The sequence below is a fragment of the Cucurbita pepo genome, chromosome LG02 (genome assembly GCF_002806865.2).
Source record: "Cucurbita pepo subsp. pepo cultivar mu-cu-16 chromosome LG02, ASM280686v2, whole genome shotgun sequence".
NCBI classification, from domain to species: Eukaryota; Viridiplantae; Streptophyta; class Magnoliopsida; order Cucurbitales; family Cucurbitaceae; genus Cucurbita; species Cucurbita pepo.
In genome coordinates this window covers 2,867,059-2,888,915 of record NC_036639.1, presented here as the reverse complement: position 1 = coordinate 2,888,915, position 21,857 = coordinate 2,867,059, and the positions used below count along the sequence as shown (strand labels likewise).

General features: G+C 34.1%; 2 protein-coding genes across 4 annotated transcripts in view; one reads left to right on the top strand and one right to left on the bottom strand.

Moving 5' to 3' along the window:
• Positions 1-5,687: 5,687 nt before the first annotated feature.
• Positions 5,688-9,590, top strand: LOC111788652 (probable beta-1,4-xylosyltransferase IRX9H). Of its 2 annotated transcripts, XR_002814188.1 has the most exons (5): positions 5,688-6,849; positions 7,777-8,026; positions 8,125-8,338; positions 8,565-8,701; positions 8,812-9,590. XR_002814188.1 is itself a non-coding variant. In XM_023669078.1 (4 exons), the coding sequence occupies exons 1-3, from the start codon at positions 6,044-6,046 to the stop codon at positions 8,293-8,295; spliced, it is 1,227 nt and encodes a 408-aa protein (XP_023524846.1). In that variant the 5' UTR covers positions 5,688-6,043; the 3' UTR covers positions 8,296-8,338; positions 8,565-9,590. The 2 variants fall into 2 exon arrangements, 1 of the variants encoding a protein (XP_023524846.1); XM_023669078.1 differs by having other exon boundaries at positions 8,565-9,590.
• An 800-nt stretch (positions 9,591-10,390) lies between these two features.
• The window catches only part of LOC111788650 (symplekin), a 22,000-nt gene continuing 10,533 nt past the window's right edge, over positions 10,391-21,857 (bottom strand). The window contains exons 7-27 of one of the 2 annotated variants that reach the window (XM_023669073.1): positions 21,488-21,616; positions 20,805-21,383; positions 20,088-20,702; positions 18,542-18,610; positions 17,722-17,829; positions 17,375-17,620; positions 16,620-16,667; positions 16,328-16,477; positions 15,775-15,939; positions 15,620-15,682; positions 15,317-15,427; positions 15,106-15,189; positions 14,971-15,018; positions 14,403-14,477; positions 14,096-14,191; positions 13,436-13,516; positions 13,291-13,362; positions 12,290-12,334; positions 12,054-12,137; positions 11,864-11,967; positions 10,391-11,053 (exon numbers count right to left, since the gene is read on the bottom strand). In XM_023669073.1, the coding sequence (XP_023524841.1) occupies positions 11,008-11,053; positions 11,864-11,967; positions 12,054-12,137; positions 12,290-12,334; positions 13,291-13,362; positions 13,436-13,516; positions 14,096-14,191; positions 14,403-14,477; positions 14,971-15,018; positions 15,106-15,189; positions 15,317-15,427; positions 15,620-15,682; positions 15,775-15,939; positions 16,328-16,477; positions 16,620-16,667; positions 17,375-17,620; positions 17,722-17,829; positions 18,542-18,610; positions 20,088-20,702; positions 20,805-21,383; positions 21,488-21,616 (3,018 nt within the window). In that variant the 3' untranslated portion in view covers positions 10,391-11,007. Of the gene's footprint in view, positions 11,054-11,863; positions 11,968-12,053; positions 12,138-12,289; positions 12,335-13,290; positions 13,363-13,435; positions 13,517-14,095; positions 14,192-14,402; positions 14,478-14,970; positions 15,019-15,105; positions 15,190-15,316; positions 15,428-15,619; positions 15,683-15,774; positions 15,940-16,327; positions 16,478-16,619; positions 16,668-17,374; positions 17,621-17,721; positions 17,830-18,541; positions 18,611-19,806; positions 19,997-20,087; positions 20,703-20,804; positions 21,384-21,487; positions 21,617-21,857 lie in introns of those variants that run through there. The other variant, XM_023669074.1, reaches the window with a different exon arrangement.

The following is a 21,857-nucleotide window of genomic DNA, read 5'->3' as shown; positions in this document are numbered from 1 at the left end:
AGAAGCTTCCATTTTAAATTGGGTTATTATTATTATTATTATTATTTATTTATTTTTATTAGAAGACGTGACTTAAAGAAATGAAAAGAGGAAAACGACCAAAAAGATTATATTTTTCATAAATTTTCTTATCATAATAATTGATACACCACTAAACCCGAACCTGAACGTCACTTAATATTTGAAGAATCTCATGAATCGAAAAGTCGGGATCGAAACTATTTAAAGTATTTTTCGACCGAAAATGCGTATTAATTTTATCAAATATAAACATTTCTTACAAAATAGTTAAAAAATATTGGTCGCCTTATATATTTATATTAAAATTAATATTTATTTTATGCTCAAAATAATAAATAGATTAAAAAAATTTGTTATCATTTTAATTTTTTTTTTTTTTACTATTTAAAAAAAAATAAAAGAGAAGAAAATAGGGATTTAAATTTTCTTAATTTATTTATTGTTGGAAAGAGACAAAGGAAATTAGAAAGTGGGGTCCACATTCGCTGGAGGCCGCCATCGTTGACGATCATATCTGTCTGATGTGCCTTACGTCCCTCCCAGCACGTGCATCAAATTTTATTTATTTATTTATTATTTTTTTAAATCTCGATTGTGCTTTATTCTGTCCTTTTTTTAATAATAATAATAATAATAAGGACAGAATTACATCAGAATATTCATAATAAAAAAATAAATTCACTCTCCAATCCCAAGGTCACACGTGTAATGAAATGAGGTTAATTTCCGTATTTTGCTTTAAAAATTAGGTAAATTTAGGTGTAAATTAGATATGGTGAGAGAAAATGAAAAATTACTGAACTCGACGGTAAATATTGAATATATAAATTTTTTACAATTTAAATTGAAATTTAGATATATTTATTAAAGATTCTCAAATTAATTTTTTAAAAGATAGTCCTTTTTTATGATTTGACAAATGACGTGTCATTTATTTAATAACTGTTTTTTTATCCGTTATTTACTAGATAAATTAGATAATTTATTCTTAAAATATATAGATATTTATTTTTAAATTCTACTGATAATTAATTCGTATAATTATTGGACTTGACCTAATTGAACTGTAATGATATTTTAACAGGTATTTTTATTACAATATGCGAAAAGCGGTGCATTATAATTATAACTATAATTATTATATCTATATAGATACAGAGAAAATAATTATAATTCAATGTTTTTAATTAAGCCTACTTAAATGATGAGCGGAAAAAAATATATTCAAGTTAGGTTGGACGAGTTTAATAATTAGATTTTGTTTTTTAGTTTTTTTTTATATATAAAAAAAAGTGGAAATAAAAGAAAAGAAAAAAAGTGAGAGGATAAGAGGAGAAATTAAAGAATTAAATCCACATATTAAAAGTAATAAAGTTGTATAAAAAAGGCATTAAAGATATTCAAATTTAGGTCTTACTCACCATCCACTCCCACTTCAATTATTGAAATTATAATCACTAAAAAGTTTTCAAGTATTGCTAAATTACTATATTGCCCTTGCTGTTCTATATCACTTTTTCTATTTTTTTTTTTTAATATTAATTATAAATTACTCCTTCGTCTCATCAATCAAATATATTTTCATAACATCGTGAAGAAGTGCCGTGATGGTAATTATGTTGTATCTGAGGTCGTTGTCACGATCGCTTGTCGTTGTTGGAGCTAGAGTCGTTGCCATTAGTTACAACCAGGGTCGTCTTCATCGCTTGGAGGTCACTATCGTCGGATTTGATACATGCATGAGAGAAGATTATCGTAATTGTGGGAGGCGAAGAAAGGTAAAAAGATAAAAATAAGATTTTTTTATAAAGGGGTAATAGGGTAATTTCATGCCTTCAAAAGTCCGATTAATCTATAAAGATTAAAAACCCTTCCAAATGACTTTCTTACCCCTATATTTTGTTGCATTTTTTTACAATTATATCCCTAATATAATTTTTTTTAAATCACTAAATAAATGGAAATAATGTTATATTTTTGTTAAGCCATTTATAATATTCTAAAAAAATTATAATCTTTATCGTAAAGGTGTTTGTGGGTTAGAATGAGTCGGGATTGTAACATTTTTTAATCTCAATCCAATCGGTAACTTTTATTTTAACTCAAACAACTCTTATTAAATAAATAACTCGATCCTAACATGATCCAACATCAATTTTATGGGTTGGATTGGTTTAAATTATTTGAATTATTTCAAAATTTGTTTTTGATAAAAGAAATAATTTTTAAATATCTAATTAATATTTGCATCTCAATTTTAATATATCTTAAAAATTATTTTTAAGAGGTTGAACAACACTAATAAAAAACAAATACTAAAATAATAATAAAATAAAATAAATATACGTGTATAATTATATTACAAGGAAAAATATATATTTTAATTCTCCGTAAACCAATTAATTTCATAAGTTTTTCATTTATTTGTCGAATTTTTTCAGCCATCAAATATATTTTTTTTCGAGACATCTTATCCGTTTAAACTTAGTTTTAATTTAGTCAATGACATAATTAATAAATCTTTGATAATATCTTCGAACATTATCAAACATAAAACAATTTTGTAATGTAACTCGTTTTCTTTACACGATAACAAGATTTTGTACTTTTTTTTCTCGATCCACAAAAAAATCAATAATTTATTTTTTAATTTAAAATGTAGGGTGAAAATTGAAATTAAAATTGTAACAGCCCAGATTCGTTGCTAGTAGATATTGTTCTTTTTTAGTTTTTACTTTCGGATTTTCCCTCAAGACTTTAAAACGTCTGCTAGGGGAAGGTTTTCACACTCTTATAAAGGGAATTTTGTTCTCCTCCCAACGAACGTGGGACATCATATTAACGTGGAGTAGGCAATGATTTGGATGATTAAATGGTTATGGTCCACTGCATGGCTTATTTAATTTGTCGACATTGTTCAGTGTCTTGTCTTTTTGACCAACGCATAACTAGTTGACCAATTTGGCTTTCTTCACTACTGACCCATACAGAATTAATTTGTGGCTAATAGAAGAAAAAAACAACCACCGTCCGATCAAACAGGAAAATAGAAAGAACGGTGGTGATGGAATACATTGAGATTTTGATCGGGACATGTTCGTAATTTGATATGTTATTTTATTTTACAACAAATAATGAATGAAGAAGATGATCTCATTACTCCACTACCGAACTTTTGACTACTACAAAATTTTATTTAAAGTAAGCTCGTTGGCGGTATTCATATGACCCATTAACCCGACCAACTCGAATTATCTAACTCAAACCATAAAAGTTGGGTTAGGTTAGAAAAATTAGGCTCAGTTTGGTTAAAAAACAACCCTACAACCTAAGTCAACCCGAAAAATAATGAGTTGGGTTAGGTTGTAAACTTTATTCAGGTTATTCAGGTCAGAAACTCAACCAACTTGAAATTTCGGATTGATTCGGAAGAGTTTTCCAACCTAACTTAATCTGTGTACGGGATGGTTGGATAATCACTTAATTTTTTATTTTTTGTTTTTAAAAATTAAAATAATAAATATTATTTCCATTTAGGATTATTTTTAATTAAAATGAAAAAAAAAATATTATTTTATGTGGCACACCGATTTTGCAATACATGAAGCCTCTTTAAAACTTTTTTTTTACACGTGCTCAAGCATTTATTTAGGGGGCTTTTAGGTAGTGGATTTTGTCCCTTCAACAAAATAAATATTATTTTTTTCTTAAAGTAATTTTAAATAAAGAATTTCATCTTTAAAGGCTTAATAAAATCCCAAAATAATAATAAAAAAAAATAATTAGTGCAATTGGGTCACTGAATTAATTGCATTATTTGGCCTTTCCTAACTTTTTATCCTTCACTTTAAAAAAAAATAATAATAAATAAATTAATTAATTAAAAGCCCTCGACCATTTCAGTTGGTTCGTCCACTTCCTTTGGTAAAAGGAACCTTTTTCTTCGTGATTTGAGACCCGAACTTTTTTGATTCAAAAGATGGATACTTTATCATAAAGATGAGTTCGAATGCAACGTAATCCAGTAAAGATGGTCTGTCCATAAATTTAAATATAATTTAATAAATATGATACTAATTATCCAATATTTAGATTGGAGTAATTATAAATTATTTTCAAATTTTGGATTTAAAATATTTTTATAAAATGATATAAAAGTTTAATAAAAGGGGTATTTAATTTAATTCAATGTTTGACATTAGTCGTAGCCATCTTGTTCTTATCTAAATTGTCTTCAAAATCTTATCCATTAATTACTTTTTTATTTTATTTTATTTTATTTTTTTAAAAAAGAGCCCTTTTAATAATTTTTATTCAATTCTAAATTGAATAATGTCGAGCTTTGATTTGTAAACGAAGAGGACACGTGGTCCCTGTCCGTCCACGTAATTAAAAATTTTAGTTTATTATTATTATTATTTTGGAGTTTAATTCAAACAAAAAAAAAAATTAAATATTAAGTAGGACTTCCACTAATATCGTCAAAAAAAAAAAAAAAAATCTTAATTCTATCGCTAATTTAATGTTGAATGAAAGTCCCACATCGACTATTTTAGAGAATGATGATGAGTTTATAATCAAAGAATACTATCTCATTACAGTTATGATAGCTTATACAGACGGTAAGACCTTTAAGTTTTTTAATTTTTTATACGTATTTTTTGAAATGCAGTATTAATGATACATAAAATAAAAACCAGTGTCTGGATCACGGAATGGGCCTATAACTTTGGGCTCAAGCCCATATGAAGTTATGGATCTGAGACTTGGGCCGACAATAGTTATGGATCCGTAGCCCCTTCATAGGTACACCAGCAACCGAATTAATAATTTTATTCATTAAATTATTTTGAATTAATAATTTATGTCTTGTTTTCATTAATAATAATAATAATAATAATAATGCAATAGATTATACAATATTTATTAAGAAATTTATTTGAAACATTAAATTGGTTGTCGTTTTCATCCCACAAATTTACAATGAAAAACATTTTTTTTTTCCAATTAATTATTTATAGGAAATAATAATAATAACTCACCAAACTTTCATTCTTTTTTCCATGCCCAATTATTCTACAAACATTAATTTATTAAATTAATATATAATTTTTTAACACGTTGTTCACGTGTAAATTTAAATACAATGTACTAAGTAGGTCAAATTTGTGGGGTTTAATATTGTAATCTTATGCTGAGATTTAAAGTAACTATAAGGTAATTAACGAACTGTGTGACTATAAATTAACTAATTAATCATTAGTCAACCATAATTAAATAATAATTTAAGTTACGGGTAAGTAATTAGTAAGATCCTGATGTCAGTAAAATTCAATAGGACAAAATATTCAATAGATCAAAATATTCCCCGTCTCCGTCTCTACTTAATTTTTTTCATCGTCTCTATTTTTTTTTATATATAAAAATAAATAATATTATTACTTCCAGACTTTAATTATAATATTTAAGTTAAAAACGAAGCTGTAATATTAAAATTTGATTTTTTTTGCAAAAGTGGATAACATCCTACAATTGTGAGAGGGTAATGATCCAAGGGCCGAAATTAGAGATGTTTCAGAGATGGCCACGTGTTAATGATCCAATGGCCCACAACGCGTAGCTTTTAATGAAGAAAGCCATTGCCCATCGGGAGCTGTACGCGCAAGCTCTGCCCACAAAAGAAACTCCCGCTAGATCTTGGCCGCCAGCGCCTGCCCGTAATTTCTTCGTCAAATTATCTCGTCGCCTAAATTTCTGCAAAAACCTAAACCCAATCTCTCTCCGACAACTGCCTTTCGTTTCGGATTTCTCTTCTCATTGCGCTAATTTCTGTTCCTTTGTTGATTCTTTTCCTCTCATTTTCTCTGTTAATCTGTTGTTTTTTCTAATTAACTCTGCTCTGTTTCTCATCTTCCCGATTCGTTCGATTGCTTCGTTGTACTGGACTTCAGAGCTTTAATTTTCAGTAAAATGTTTAGATTCATGTAGTGCTACTGAGATTTGCTTCTGTTTTGATTGCTTAATGGCGTCGATTCGGAGGACTTTGTCGCCGGCGTATCCCGATCGGGTGTATCCTAACGGAATCCCGTTTTCAACTTCTTCGCCATCCTCGAAGCTTCTTTCGAATGCTAAATACTCGTCTACTTTCTCTTCTTTTGCCGTCGGAGTGCGGAGATTTATATCTGGAGCTTTCTTGCTCAGGCATCCTCCGAGGAAAGGTAGCAATGTTTGGCGAAGAGCATTCTTTAGATGCTGTGTGTTTTTCTTGCTTGGCTTCTTGCTAGGTATGATGCCGTTTGGCCATGATGGCGACGATATACGTAGGCATGACTTCTCGTTTGAGATCAAGCCGCCGCATGTTAATGCGCAGTTTGAGAAAGATACTCATGGTCTGGTTTGGCGAGAAGATTCAGTTGTCGATTCAGTTAATTTGTCGGTCAAGCCATCTCCGGAAGTGAATTTGTCTCTCACTTCAGTGCCGAAGAGACAGTTGATTGTGGTGACGCCGACTTATAATCGTCCACTTCAAGCCTATTTCCTGAATAGGTTGGGTCAGGCGCTGAAGCTTGCGAATCCTCCATTGTTATGGATTGTGGTGGAGATGAATTCAGCCTCGATGGAGACTGCCGAGATATTGCGGAAAACGGGGGTTATGTACAGGCATTTGGTTTGCACTAAGAACATGACGGACGTGAAGGATAGAGGAGTTCATCAAAGGAACGTGGCATTGCAACACATTGAACATCACAAGCTTGATGGAATCGTTTACTTTGCGGATGATGACAACATATATTCGCTGGAGTTGTTCGATAGCATGAGAGACATTAGGTAATTGAAATCAATCCTGATGAATTTACGGATCGTTTAATTAAATGTTGGATATTCTTTCTATCTACTGTTTGCACGTTTTGTGTTCAATTTTTCTGTTGCATTCAAAATTGAGGACTACTTGATCCATCCGTTTCGATCATTATTGCATTTGCTCGTCTAATTTTAATTCTTTTTTTGTGTATTCTTGGTTACATGGTGCGTTTTTATTGCCTTCGTCATGGTGGCAGTTTTTTAGCTGAGAAAATAGTGCATATAATTTCGCACCTATATATTCCTACCCGCCCTGGGCTGCGCAACTAATTTTGTGTAATTATGTGGTCATCCTTATCATTTCTGGCTACATCTAAATTGACTGAATTCTTGAGCGTCAGCGACAAAGATTAATAACCACCTTGTTGGCGGTGTTCTTTTACCAATGACAGAACTTTCAAGAGGCTAATTCGTGATCTTTCCTTTTCATGAGTCAAACTTTGTACGATATCACTTGCTAATGCTATGTCTTTTCATTAGAAGTCCGTGTTATAGTCCCTCGATCTTGATTGCGTCATATGAGTTTCTATAATATGGCTCTTTTTAGCCCTTCCTGTCACATCACTTCACTTTTTCATTAGCTTCCATTTGAAAATGGTTTAGATCCGAAGAAAAGCTACATTCATGCTGTTTTTTCTTGAGGAGGTGTTACTAGTTAGGAAAGCTCTGTCATATTTTAGATTCCTTTCCGATATAATACTCAACTCTTCTTTCTTTTATTTGATAGTTTGAGTTGGGTTTTCTTTTGAGAGACAACCTTTTATCTTAGAAATCAAATTGTTTCCATACCAAAATTACATTCATGTTTTCTCTACATGACGAAGATTGCTAGTTTAAACTGTTAAAATTCTGTTTACTTTGAAGACTTCTAATCTTAGTATGCTCATCTTGCAGTCGCTTTGGCACTTGGCCCGTTGCTATGCTTACACAAAACAAAAATAAAGCGATTCTGGAAGGTCCTGTATGCAATGGAAGTCAAGTAATTGGATGGCACACCAATGAGAAAAGTAAGAGGCTTAGGAGATTTCATGTTGATATGTCCGGGTTTGCTTTCAACAGCACCATCCTGTGGGACCCAAAGAGATGGAGACGCCCTACTTCAAAACCCATTCGACAGTTGGACACTGTGAAGGAGGGTTTTCAGGTACTATATTATGTGCCTTTCCCACAGTTTTTGAAGCTTTCATTCGCATGTATGCAGTGCTATAATTTCATTGCTTGCCGTCTTTTTCTTTTTGACAGGAGACTACATTCATAGAGCAAGTAGTCGAAGATGAAAGTCAAATGGAAGGTGTGCCTACTGGCTGTTCAAAAGTAATGAATTGGCATCTTCATTTGGAATTTCCTAATTCTTTTTATCCCAGCGGTTGGGTGTTTCAGAAGAATCTTGATTATGTCCTGCCAATTAAGTGATTAAACTTTGCCATTGCAGTTTGAAGCTTAGAATTTGATACAGGTAACATCTTCTTTAGGCAAACAGGCTCTTGCAACTTTTTTGTCTACCATTGTAGAATTTAGGGTGTAAAATGAGATTGGAAAAGAAACTATGTTTTATCTGATATTAAAATACATATAGCTTCGTCACTTTCTGGACTCCTGAAGTTCATTTAAGTTCATCATCGGTTAATTTCAAACGAAGTTGAAATACAAATGACATAGATCCCATATTTTTTGGATGGCAGTTTGATCTAAATCTGAATTTTGGTGGCTTTTGACTTCCGATTGGATCATTTGCTTTAATTGGCGCTGTTGGTGGTGAAGAGATCCATGGCTAGCTTGGCTTTCAACACAGAGAAATACGAGTTTATCATTTTTACTTGTAAGATTTTTCTTGCATATTCTTTAAAAGAAATGAGTTTCGTTTAGTTGTAGAGTTTTAGTGCTTACGTTAGAGAGTTTTTTAATTTTTTGAATCTTCAATTGTTACAGCAAAACCTTCCAAATAGTGTGGGGGCAGGGACTATTGTATATCTAAACTCTGTATTTGTTGTAAAACCGGCCGGTGACTGAGTCGATGGGGCCAAATCAAGTAAGGCCACTTTCTGCTAAGGGTAAGACAGTTAGTTTGCAACATTACTATTCCCCATCACCCTCACTGTTTCAGCACACCATTTCTCAAATTTTGCCAAAGTCCTGTTTTTTCAACTTTTTGATTTTGGCCACACGTTCCACCAGCAAAAGGGTTCCCCTCCCTGCCTCCCCTCCCCCTCCCATGATAGGATAAATCCATCTTCCTAATGGAAGGCAAGTCTTGTTCCAGGAGGGAAGCCCCGTCCCCAGAGTAGGGTGGGTGTTATGATTAGCTTCGAGTACAAGGTTGAAGGTCTATTTGAAATGACTTTATAAGTGCTTAAAAAAAGTTAAGTTTTGGGTGGCGTTAAAATAGTCTTTTTGAACACTTGAAAAGTCATTTCAAATAGACTCTTAAACGAATTGGAGCTTAATTTTGGAGTTTGTGTGAGAAGGAAACTTTCAACTGCAGTAAAAGAATGACGATGGATTGATAGATTAGTTTTATAAATTGTGAGACTGGAGATTAAACCTTCTAAATGTTTCTCATATTTAGATATTGTGATTGATCTTAGTTTCGTATATGGCCATAGGGTGAGGAATTGTTGTAGAATTCTGTGTGGTTCTCAAAATGATGAGATGAATTCACAAAAGAGAGAATGTCTTCTTGTGGGATATATAGCAAAATTTTATGTTTATTTTCATTCTAAAACTTAAAAAAGTTATGTTAATTTGTTGTTAATGGTCTAAAAGAAGAGTGCTATGGGTTTGAATATACAGATGGTGATATGTACATATGTTACTGAAGCCACTTGAGTAAAGTTAAAAGACACTATTGGGTGGGTGAATATCCGGTAGTAGAACAACGGAAACGGTTACAATGGTTATTTTTCAGGGTGGTTGTCCTCTCGAGTCAAGTTTGTCGTCCGTTAGGCGCTTTGCTTGCTTTTTATGAAGTCGCTTTTTGTCTTTCATTTGTGCATCTTTCTTTCTCTTGTGCTTTCTGTTGGTCAACATCTAACCACAGCTCTCTATAGTTATACACTATTTGTGCACGAAGGAGTCTCTTTTTGTCCGTCAAAATGAGTTTTTCCTCAATAAAATATATCTCAATTTAGATAACCAATTAATTAAGGTTTAAACATGTTTATCACAAAAATAAAACTTAATTTTTTCATTTTGTTCACAAGTAAACATATGAAAAATATGTTTATAATGCATAAGCTATATACAAATTATTACCTTAGAATTTGAACTTTTTTTTAGATAATTAAAACTAGATTTTATTTAATGTTAAATAATTATTAAATAATTAAAAATAAAAAATAGATGGAAGTTTAGTTTTTTTTATTAATTTTTATTTTTCATAGTATAAAATCAAGAAATCTGCATTTTCAATCAAATATCAGACTGAAAAGGAGAATTCCAATAAAATCACAACACATTTTCAATCTGTTTAAATCTGCATAAGAAATGAAACGCCATTCAAAGAATAAGCTTGGAAACCATACTGAATTAAATGGTGGAACAGAAAAAAATTGGTTACAGTCAAAGGCTATTATATAGTACAGGGAACTATCTGTCACCAAGCTTACGTACCGGGCAGCGTCCGTTACAAGAAGTTCGAATACGAGCTACCCGACTAAACTGAACTAATGTACATAAAATGTCAAAATCTTGAACGAACTAAATGGAAAAAAAACATGACATTTCTAAGAACTCCTTAATGCAGATATGTATGTACACCTACGCAGAATCAGCATTTCCTTCCCCTCATTTTATATGGGGATGGCTGTTGGTGAGGTACAAAGCTGGACTCTTTTGAATCATCTCTGGACACAAATCACTGGGTTCACATGCCGCTGCACAGACCGATAATCAAGGATTTCAAATGGATTGTCTGCGGTGGGTTACATAGTCGAAGCAATCGAGGTTCCACGGGATGATTGACAAAGCTGATTGGGACCATGATTGCAGAGAAGTCGCCTCGTACTCCTCCAAAGAGCTGATTAGTCGATTCTCAAGTTCTCGAGGCTCACTCGTTCACCACTCCGGAGTTGATATGCGAACCAATGATATTCGTCCTAACTTTACAAGATGAACAGAATGCAGTTGCTACAAATGCCTTTCGTTTTCAAGACCCAGAACTACGAGCATCGGTCTGCAAAAATTTAGTGTTCCCAGATTTACTAAAACAAGATTTCTAAACTGATCCATAAAAAATAGCATAGTCTTGGGATATCTCTTTCAGGGAGAGGGGTAGTCTATCAAAATTTTTCTAAAGTTTATCGCAAGTCCCAAGAATAAAGCAGCAAGTTACAAGTCCGAGAGTATGGTAGACATCCAAAATGCCTAGATGCTTAGTTAGTTCGAAGGGTTTCATTAACGAAAAATGAGGTTCGTGACATTATTGAGAGGAATTTCTAAATTCCGAACATCGAAATCTTGTATGCCAAATTCAACACCATCACAAGGCCATTATACCATCCAGCGTTTTAGAAGTTTTACTTCTTGGGATCAGCAAAACAAGAACTCGAAAAACTACAAATCATTAGCTTAAAAGCATTGCAGAAACAGGTGAAATACTTTAAGATTGACATTGGAGGGCCCTTTAGTCGTTTTTGTTATCTATTTCCTAAACATATTTTCAAAATCCAATCCAAGTTTTGAAAAACCAAAATATATTTTTGTTTTTGAAATTCGACCAAAACTTCATAAACAAAGACGAAAATCGTAGTAATGAAATTGAAAGGAAACAAGCATAAATCCCGAAGCCAGAAACAAAAACACAAAACCGTTATCAAATCGACTATAGTTTTCTGTATCACCTCACTGTTGCAGAAAGCCCAAGCATTTGTTCTTTAAATAAAATGTAGACACAAGGGAAGTATTCTGGAAAGATTTGCCAATATAGGGAATAAAGCTAGCAAAAAAACAGGTAAAAATGACGTACAAGATCAAGAGAACGTACCTAGAGAGAGTAGATTTTGTGCTGGGCTGGCTGGCATAAGCAGCAAGAGGACCTTTAAGGTTAGCATATTTGTTCAAAGCATTTTCAAGTTGTGGCGGTGGCAACTACAAAAAACAAATTTATTTAGGAACATAAAGAACACCAAGTATAAGAGAAAGATATCCATATCAAATTGATGACATCATGAGACCTGTAATAGTACTCGAAAGGAATGAGGCTGCGTCTGAAATGCACATTTCAAAAAACCAAACCACAGTTTCGGCATCCTCCAGACCTGGATTCGAAAGACAACGTAGCAGCACGGTCCATGTGAGCACCGAGAATTAGATTTGGAGGACCAAAGTTTAAGACAGCAGAGCTTCATTTATATTTTTATTTATTTTTCTTTCATTAGATGTGGAAAACATAAGTTGTTACCAAAGGTACCTGTCTGTTTACAAGTTTGGAAAGTATCTCCATAACAAAATCAACCTGAAAAAGAAACCATGGTCATCCAAATAAGTAAACCGTGATTTTAACAATTAATTTTATTTCAAGCACAAAGCTGTATAAGATGTATTATAGGAACAAAAAAGAAAGGAGCATGAAGAATAGATATGTGATTTCCATAAGCAACAAATATAACGACCAGTCACACCTAGAGCAAAATAGTGTCAAGGTCTCAATTTTTTTTTTTTTAACTTTGATTGCATTTTTCACCAGGTCGGTCCATGCATTTAGTGGTACAATAATGTAACAGCCCAAACCCACAACTAGCTGATATTGTCCTCTTTGGGCTTTCCCTTTCGAGCTTCCCCTCAAGGTTTTAAAACACGTCTGTTAGGGAGAGCTTTCCACATCCTTATAAGAAATGCTTCGTTCCCCTCTCTAACCGATGTGGGATCTCACAATTCGAGTCTCTTTCCACCTCACTTAGTACCCCAAACTCTAGAATCAATGACAATGCAAAAACTCAGTCCAAAAGGCAATATATAATAGCTCCATGAAAATATTCCCTAATATCAGAAAACACGGAAATAGTAAATAATCTTCTAGTGCATTCCTTGTGTCTTGCATACTGAATCTTCCTTTTATGGAATCAAAATCTGCTTCTATGGATAAACTTTTGGTTTGGATTGCACAACTTGATGGGAAGCTGGAATTAATTTATCATAAATAGTTCTTTGCAAAGTAGAATATCTTCTAAAGAAATCAGAGGTTCTTCTCCAATATAAACAAAAGTTCAATGATGCACACGAGTTAGATCTATGAAAAGTTCTTGCTCATGGTTGTTCTTTAGATGGTTGTCTTTGCTATTTTTCAATTTTTCTTTTTCACTCCAAAGCTTGTATCTCTAAACTTTTAATCATCCTCATTATATCACTTAGAAGTTGGTTCTTGTTTACCCAAAAAAAAAAAAAAAAAAAAAAAAAAAAAAAAAAACTTACCAGAGTAGGAAAAGCATCAATTGCCTGAATCACAGTTCTCATGAAGAGAAGAGGAAGTGGGGTTTGTTCAACCTGAAAAGATTAGTGTTATTACAATACCAAATTAAAAATATAAAAGTGATGATCCTAGACTTTATTAACATACCATGTGGCCCAAGGCTTTTGCTAAAACCTGGTGAGTGAAAACTGTACGTTGCTCAAAACATGCTGAACAAGCATCCGTTATCTATAAAACAAAAAAAAAACCCAGAAAGTCATAAACTAGTATTCATTGATGCAGTAAACATTAGGGTATAAGTGGAAACCAGTTCAGAAACCTACGAAGGGTTGGATGCTTGAACATACATAATCCAAAAAAATGCACATATTTAACTGTAGAAAATGTGAGCTGGTAATTGTTTCAACTGTTTCAACATAGTTTTTGCTATTATTTTTTTTTTTCAATAAGCACAAGAGCTGAATGCGAAGGGAAGTACATATATTGACATACGTTAGGAATCACGGATCTCCACAATGGTATGATATTGTCTACTTTGAGCATAAACTCTCATGGCTTTGCTTTGGGCTTCCCCAAAAGGCCTCGTACCAATGGAGATAGTATTTCCCACTTATAAACCCATGATCTTCCACTAAATTAACCAATGTGGGACTCACTTCTAATAATCCTCAACAACATATCCAGCCCAGTTATCTGGACCAATTCTATAACCTATATTATTTATTTTGATAATTGAAATTTTGAAGGATAAAATGTTTGAAACTCTATGATTAACGAATACATATTTGCAAAAGATAGCAAAAATACCTTCTTTAATGCAAGGCCATCTTTTTCAGGAATTATGTTGTGGATGGCAATCAATACTTCAACAGGTGTTAAAGCTGGACGTGTATGTGCTGAACCCTGAAAGGAATGAAAAAGACCTGTTAGCATTATATTTAGAATAAACAACAATCAAATTCAACTAAATATTCAAAAGAATACATTGAAAGATTACCCTACCATGTGCCACAAATCTTACAAATATGCACAAGATTTCTCTATTCTACTCGATTCATATTAATGGCAACAAACCAACAATATTGTAAGTACGCGTTTGCAGTATTCTAGATACCTGTAATATGTGAGCCAACGCTCTCTGAAACTTCTCCAATGGAAGATCCACCAATCGAGGAAAAATAGGTAAAACCTGGTACCTCAGAATGAATAAGAACAAATCAACAAAGATCTGATTGGAAATTGTGCAAAAAATTTCTCTGTTTATTATTTGAATTTTGTCGTTGAGATTAGAGGGCAATGAAGAGAATACTTTATTGATTAAAAGGGTGTCCGTGGTAAATTGTATCACTGATTGACAAAGATTACTACCCACCAAAAAAAAAAACACTTTACAAGAAAATGAATCAAGGGTATGAATTGTAGAATTCAATTGATCTCAATTATAGGTGATAGAAGTTTTGTCAAATCCAATCTAAAAATTGTGTTGAGTCAACCTACAACACAACCCACAAGCTCATTCAAATGCACAGCTTCATGAGCCATGTCAATAGACTACACATTCTACACATCTAGAAATAGGTTGACCATTATAAACGAGACAAGCTTCAGACATCGTTATTTGGACATTCTTCTCTACAATAGGAAAAGAACACACAAAATACAAAGCAGAGAGAGAGGGAGACCTCATTTTTGGAAAGTGAGGGCAACATTGGAATGAGAATTGTCACGTCCTGGAGTGAACAAAGGAAATCCGGATCAAATATTTATATATATATTTTTTACACTGGATAGAATAGAAAAATAAATATTTTTCTAACCTTGAGTTTAGTTTCATATAAATGTTTAACAGTTGCGATCAAATCAGAAGAAGGCGTTGTCTCTCGAGTTAGCACCTGTAGTACCTGGCCAGTAAACAATAAATTAACAGGAAATCTATCAAATAAATAATAAATAAAAAGGTAAACTGTTTGAGGTTCAATTACTTCTTGTTCCACAAAGACAAGTTTACAGGAATAAAAGAAGACATACCAATGCTAAAAGATGTTCACTTCCTTGAGGCGGATCTGATATTATTCTAAGCAATTCAGAATCAGATGACCCTAAGGCCGTAATAAGATTAGGGATATGTTCATGAACGGCCTGATTCAAATAATAATAAGATGCAGACATAATTCAGTACCACTTCCTGTAACAGTTTAGTTTTGATACAAAAATACTTGTTCATTGATTTGCGTAACGGGAATACCATGATTTAAATAATAATAAAATTAAAAGAAAAAAAAGCAAACAAAACAAAAGAAAAAAGGAAGAGGAAGAAGAAGAAGAAAGGACCTCTTTCACTGATCTAGAAGCCTGTCCATAAGCATCAAATACAAACTGAAGAAGACGAGGTTTCTGCACGAAAACGACTATATCGTATCAAATTAATTTGGGGAGGCAACGTGTCATAACTATCAACATTAACACTGTCATAGAAGATTGGGAACCTTCACGCATAAAGCAAAAAGAAGAGAAATATGTCTTTCGGCTTCTGAAAGTGACGAGGTTGAACTGCCACGAACTGTAGGTTGTGAACTCCTCATGGAATCGTTTTCTGAGGTTCCAGGATCTGAAACTTGAGAACCGCAGACGGATGTTTCCTGACTCTCCCCCTAGAAAACAGTTTTCGCCATGGTAAGGGAAAGCATCAATAACGCACAATCAAACAGTTTATCCTCTTGTTGTGAAAAACTAAAAATTGCTTCATTGTGTTATCATTTGAAGAAGGCAATCTGGAAAAGAAAACACCGACAAAGAACAATTTCTGTATCCCGACCCCAGCTCATGAGGAAATTATCAAAGGGGATAAACTCATAGGAGATGTCCAAACATGGCAGTCAATTTAAAGTAAACTGGATTCATTACGCCCATTAGAGTCTAAAGACAAAAGTTAGAGATAATGAATATCCTGCTCGATTCTAGTCTCATTCGACTTTTGGCACAGGGATCGTTTTTAATCTTTGGGCGTGGGATCAAACGAAAGAAACAAATCTAACAGACCTCTGCTGCAGCTCTTTGTTCAATTGATACACATGGTGAAGGCACTACATCTGTCCTATCTCCATCGTCTACTGCAGACAGGAACATGTTTGTTGCATGCTGCTCAATCCTATCTGAAATGTAACTTAACCGGTAGAGTTTGTTTGCCACCTAATGAACAATGAAACAATGAAAACAACATACTCATCAAACAAAGTAAATAATGTCAAAACTATAAGCACTTATTTCAATTGGAAACCCAGCCAACAGACAAGAACATCTGTTGGCAGGAACAAAGGTTGCTTTGCCATACCAGTCTAATAGCTGTTGCTCGAACCTTAACTTCTGAATGCATAGCACACTGTCATCAAATTACAATGTGAGATAACATAGAGTAATAAAACACACATTTGATTGCTATAAACACAAGCATACACATATAGGGATAATACAAATGCTCTCCATCCCCATGACACATCAACATTCTTTCATAATTCACTGATCGAGTGTTTAAAAGTCGGTCCATGGGTTAGCCTGGCTTTAGGAAACAGAAAAACGAAAGTAAACAGATATTGGGGAAATTGGTTCAAACCCAATGGTCACCTACTTGGGATAATAAGAAATCCTACTTCCCAAAGCCTATAATAGCTCCAATTAAGTCAGCAATGGATTCTACGTCCTTCTAGATATCCAATTCTTTGACAATATTTGATACCCAAAAGGCTATATCCTCCAAGCTAGCCGTAGGCCTTTGATTTTCCCTCCCACCAAGAATCGGGATACCGTAGAAACTAGTCAACATGCCTTTCTCTGAAGTCTTCCTTCATTAATAAATATTCTAGCACCCTAATTTAGATGCTAGCAAGTACATGCGAACTAATGATCAAAATGATTGTACTTGAATACAACAAAGATCTGAGGAAATATTTTAAAGACACAACATCTGCAAAAGAATTCACCAATACCTACCTCTATCTACATTTCTTATAAGAAAATGTGGGTCATCATTGACAAGGATGACACAAATAATGAAAACATAAAAAATAATCCAACTGCAAGAATGTCTACCTTTAGAGCAATATCTAAGCAAGCCTGCCGACTATATGGCCGCTTCACAATCAAATTCCAAACAGTGCCAAGGCCTTGAGTGACACGGTCAATATCAGGACTATCATTCCCGAGGTTGTCATCATTATCACAATAGCAAAGGTTACGTAATAGTTCCAATGTAGAGTTGGGCAAAGTTGGAACTTCACCAAGAAGTCTGCTAAAAGATTTGTCTGAAGCTGGAAAAGAATCTAGCAAAGATTTAGCCTACAATAAAAAATTGCAATTATATCACTCACAAGTCAAAATGAAACTGAAGTTTCAGATAAAAGGATTAAAAAATCTGAAATGACAGAAAAGTGGCATACCACAACTAGAAGAAACTTCTCGTAAACAGCAAAAGAAGAGCTTTCAACTGAATCCAGAATATCAAGTGAACGTAGGTGATATAAGACATGCAAAGCAAGCTCGTGCCCCTGGAAAGAACTCATCAAAATGAGATGAATGCTCAAGACCAACCACGAGTTCATGTGCCAATGAAATTTAATAAGAATCCGGAAAATTATAACAATCATGAACAGGGCAAACATGATATTTGTAAAAATGAAGATTGTGATGTGACCAATCTATGAACTACATAATCTTGTTGATTTCAAAGAAAAATCTACGACTACAATACTCGAGGTGTGCATTGATAGGCCAAATAAGCAAAAAGAAAAAACCCAACAGCCCACAAGATAAAAACAAACACACACACACGCACACACTATATATTATGAATTTGGTCGAGACGGAAAGAACTTCAATACTCTAACCCAATTTTTCAAATTAAAGAACCATCAACAATGGAAAAGGGAAATATACCTAATAAAATTGTTGGCATCTTGAAAACTGGTAATAACCGATTAAGAAAGTCGATAAATGGAAACATTTACACATTCAATGCATAGTGTTATCACATCTTAATAATCTTTTCTGATGTAACCACATGTATTTTTTTTCTCTCAAAAGTACCACGTGCACTTTAAAATAACAGACTATAGGGAAAAGAATCCATGATTGAATGTCATTTATGCCTATCATCAAGTCAACCAACAAGCTGAGATTGACTGATCAAACAAGACTACGCCTTCAGTAAATTACATGAATCCTGATTCCATGCTGAATAACACTCATGAAATTTGATACCTTTTGCTGTTGGTAATCAATAGCGACTTGTTTTTCCAACATTCGAACAATATCATCATCAGCATCAACCTATGATGAGAAAGGAAATAATTTTTAATTGCCCGAGATATCAAAATACAGAAGAGTTAAACAAATCTAGAGTACATAAAACGAATAATTAACATCCAGCCTTTTCCCAATGGAATTAACAACCATGCCATTGTACAGTGGCAGCACACACATCATTTGGACCACCAGTGGACCAACAAAGAAATAAGAGAACAAAATTCATCATTTACTATAACAGCAGTAATAGGTATGACTTGGCAACACATATGCGAAGCATTACAAGTGATATTATCAAGCAATTCCAATCAAAAGCCAAAAAAACATAGACGCGAATATATCGTACTTTGCATTCATACTATCACCAAAGTTCTTGTTATCTTCAACCTGGGATTACATAAGCTCATAGATTCAATATATTTTATAGTCTGTCAAAGATATTATTTTCAATAAATTATCTCAGAACAAAGAAAACCTGTGAATCCCTAGTCCAAAGAAAGACAACGTAAGAAAAAACTCTGCAGCCCGTCCCAATTGCCTTTCAAACATACAGTAAAAGCCAAAGATTCAACACAGTACTCCCTTTCTGTAATCAAATGGAGCGATACAAAGTACAACAGTAATATTAAAATTGGCAGAGACAATTATTATGTATCATGAACCAGATGCGTTCAACATGTGATTCCACCGAAAACGAAGTGCATCAGAAATGTAGAGGTAATTTAACTGTCATGAGGATATACAGAGTTTGTGAAGAGTATAAAACAATATAGAATATTTTTTGAGTAAAATTTTTGCAACTCCAAAAAGTTTGTTGAGTTCTAACCACCAAAGTTCAAATCCATCTCATTTCTTTGCTCCAACTTGATTAAGAGTCACTTTGACAAAAATTACTATGGCCTAAAGTGAGAGATATGTCTGACAGATGCAAAGTTGACATTGATTAAATTAGTCGATTTCATGATACCTCATGCACTTATAAAGGAACACAATGTGCCAATGTGGCACTACACAGATTGATCCCTTGTTCTTGCATTTTCCTTTGCATGAACCTTAAAATAAAGGCTGTCAGTCAGTCTTAGGTATACAGATCCCTCCCTCAAATCGTCGACCTTTATTTCGTAAAATGAAAATCCAGAGGCAGATATTGAAAGGAGAAATAATGTGGCTTGAGTGCGATCAGGGTTACTTTGAGAGTTACGAAGGGGGAAGGAAGAATCTAATGAAAATTATATAATATAAATGTATAATAGAGTATATTACACTTAGGCCTCTTGGCTTCCTCAACAAAAACTTGAAGAATACATCTTCCTTACTAGTTACTTATATTCACACTAATAGCTAGATGGAAATCCGTTATTTTCCTTATGTACAATGTGGCTGAACTTCAATCCCGCCAAACTCATTGCACTGTAAAATTTTGACAGTAATTAAAGTTTGTGTTGTTATAGAGAGAACAAACATAAAAAATAATAAAGAAACAATCAGATATTGCCCCCACCTGAGCAACCAATCGAGCAATTATTGCCAAGCGTATCTGATTGCAATCTGCTCCAGTGGAATTCTTGCATGAATCAAATATCTTTTCAGCTGCCAAATTTCTTACAGTTATTTGCTGTTCTGGAGTCAAGTCAACGTATGGTGGAAGCAGAGGCAATTCCTCGCAGGTATCTTCAGATGCAGCTGCATTTGTAACTGATGGAGAATACTGATCATATTCCATGGAAGATGGTGTATCATCCCTCTTTGGCGCTGAGTCATCGAGCAAATTAACTGCCACTAAACCATCATCAGCTTTTCCAACAGCAGAAGGCATGGGATCCAGAGGGGCACTAATTTCTAATATAGTTTCGACTTTCTTGGCTCTATCAGGAGAATTTGATTTGGGGGTTAATTGGTCTGTTCCAAGGTCGAATGGGGTCTCTACGATTTTTTCTTCAACTTTTGTTTTTGCTATAGGAGATACCAAGGAATTCTCGATCGTTGCAGTAACAGGAACTGAAGCAGATTTTCCCAAAGATATGGAGTTGTCAATATCAGATATATTTGAACTTTCCTCTTCCACACTAGAAGCAGAAGATACTCCTCCACGGCGAGGATCAAGCCGACGGGGATCCTGCATGAGTGAGTAAAAAAAAAAATCGATTTAGAGGCAGAGTGGCAGACATAAAATGACAGAGACATAAACCAATGCACAACCACAGCTGGCTAAAATTACCCTTCTCGGATCGCGTTTAGAATCAACAGGGAGACTATTGACAGTAGACTCAGCAAAAGTTGAACCAGCTGAGGTGGCCAAAGAAAAAGGAACTTGTGCAGTAGCAACTGAAGTTTGCACAGAACTTAATGGGGCTGATGGTGCCAGAACCTTCACATGACTACTTCCTTGACGAGTTACAGGCAAGTCCCCATGCCTAGTTAAAGGAGGGGATGCTTTGGGCAAGTTCTTCATGTTAGTTATGACAATATCAGCTAACAAGTCCGGATGAATATTTGAAATCAGAATTTCAAGCGACTCTGCACCTCGCTCCCCTTCAGCAAGTAAGGCACCAATCATGGCAATCATCTGCTCTGCTGGACTTAATTCAACATCTAACGTAGGAACAGATGTCCCATTAGAGACGGCATTCTGCAGAGAACCATCTTTTTGATTTGGGGAGATTAGGTGAACGTCTGGACCAAAACGACTTTGCTTGGAAACCTCACGGCCATTGGAAAGTTCTTCATCGTCCAGAAGCCTAGGTCTTTTTCTTGTTAGATCCACTGATGCATTATGCTGAATTGATGATTGATCATCCTTATTGTCAAAGATATTAATGTTGAGACACGAAAAGGGAAGCAGTAAGCAACATATATAGCAACAAAGAATAGTGATCACATCAATACTCAGTAAATAATTACCTTGCTCAGCCAAGCATCACGCGAAGCTCGATCTGCAGCCTTCACCATTTTGTCCACCTGCCTGATAACCTGATCTGCAGCATCTCCAGCATTCATAGCTCTTAAAGCCTTTAGCAATCTATCTCTTGACTGAAAACCAAGCAATCAGAGAAAAGTGAATATGGCCGCCCAGTCATTTCCCAAGAATTTCAGTATTTATTGGCATTCTAGTTTTAAATGGGAAGTAATAAAATTAAAATTTGATAATTTTCCTGAATGGTCAATCTCACAAATCTTCTCTACGAAATGTAGCATATAGAAGGGCATGAAAGAAACAAGCTCCACAAAAAACCAAGCTTCACTCTTAGGTTTTCAACTCCAACCCCCCCCC

Excerpts from the sequence above, each read along its gene's own strand:
- LOC111788652 (XM_023669078.1), top strand. The coding sequence starts at position 6,044 with ATGGCGTCGATTCGGAGGACTTTGTCGCCGGCGTATCCCGATCGGGTG. Across the intron at positions 6,850-7,776 it reads GATAGCATGAGAGACATTAG|TCGCTTTGGCACTTGGCCCG; the intron begins GTAATTGAAATC and ends CTCATCTTGCAG. Across the intron at positions 8,027-8,124 it reads CTGTGAAGGAGGGTTTTCAG|GAGACTACATTCATAGAGCA; the intron begins GTACTATATTAT and ends TCTTTTTGACAG.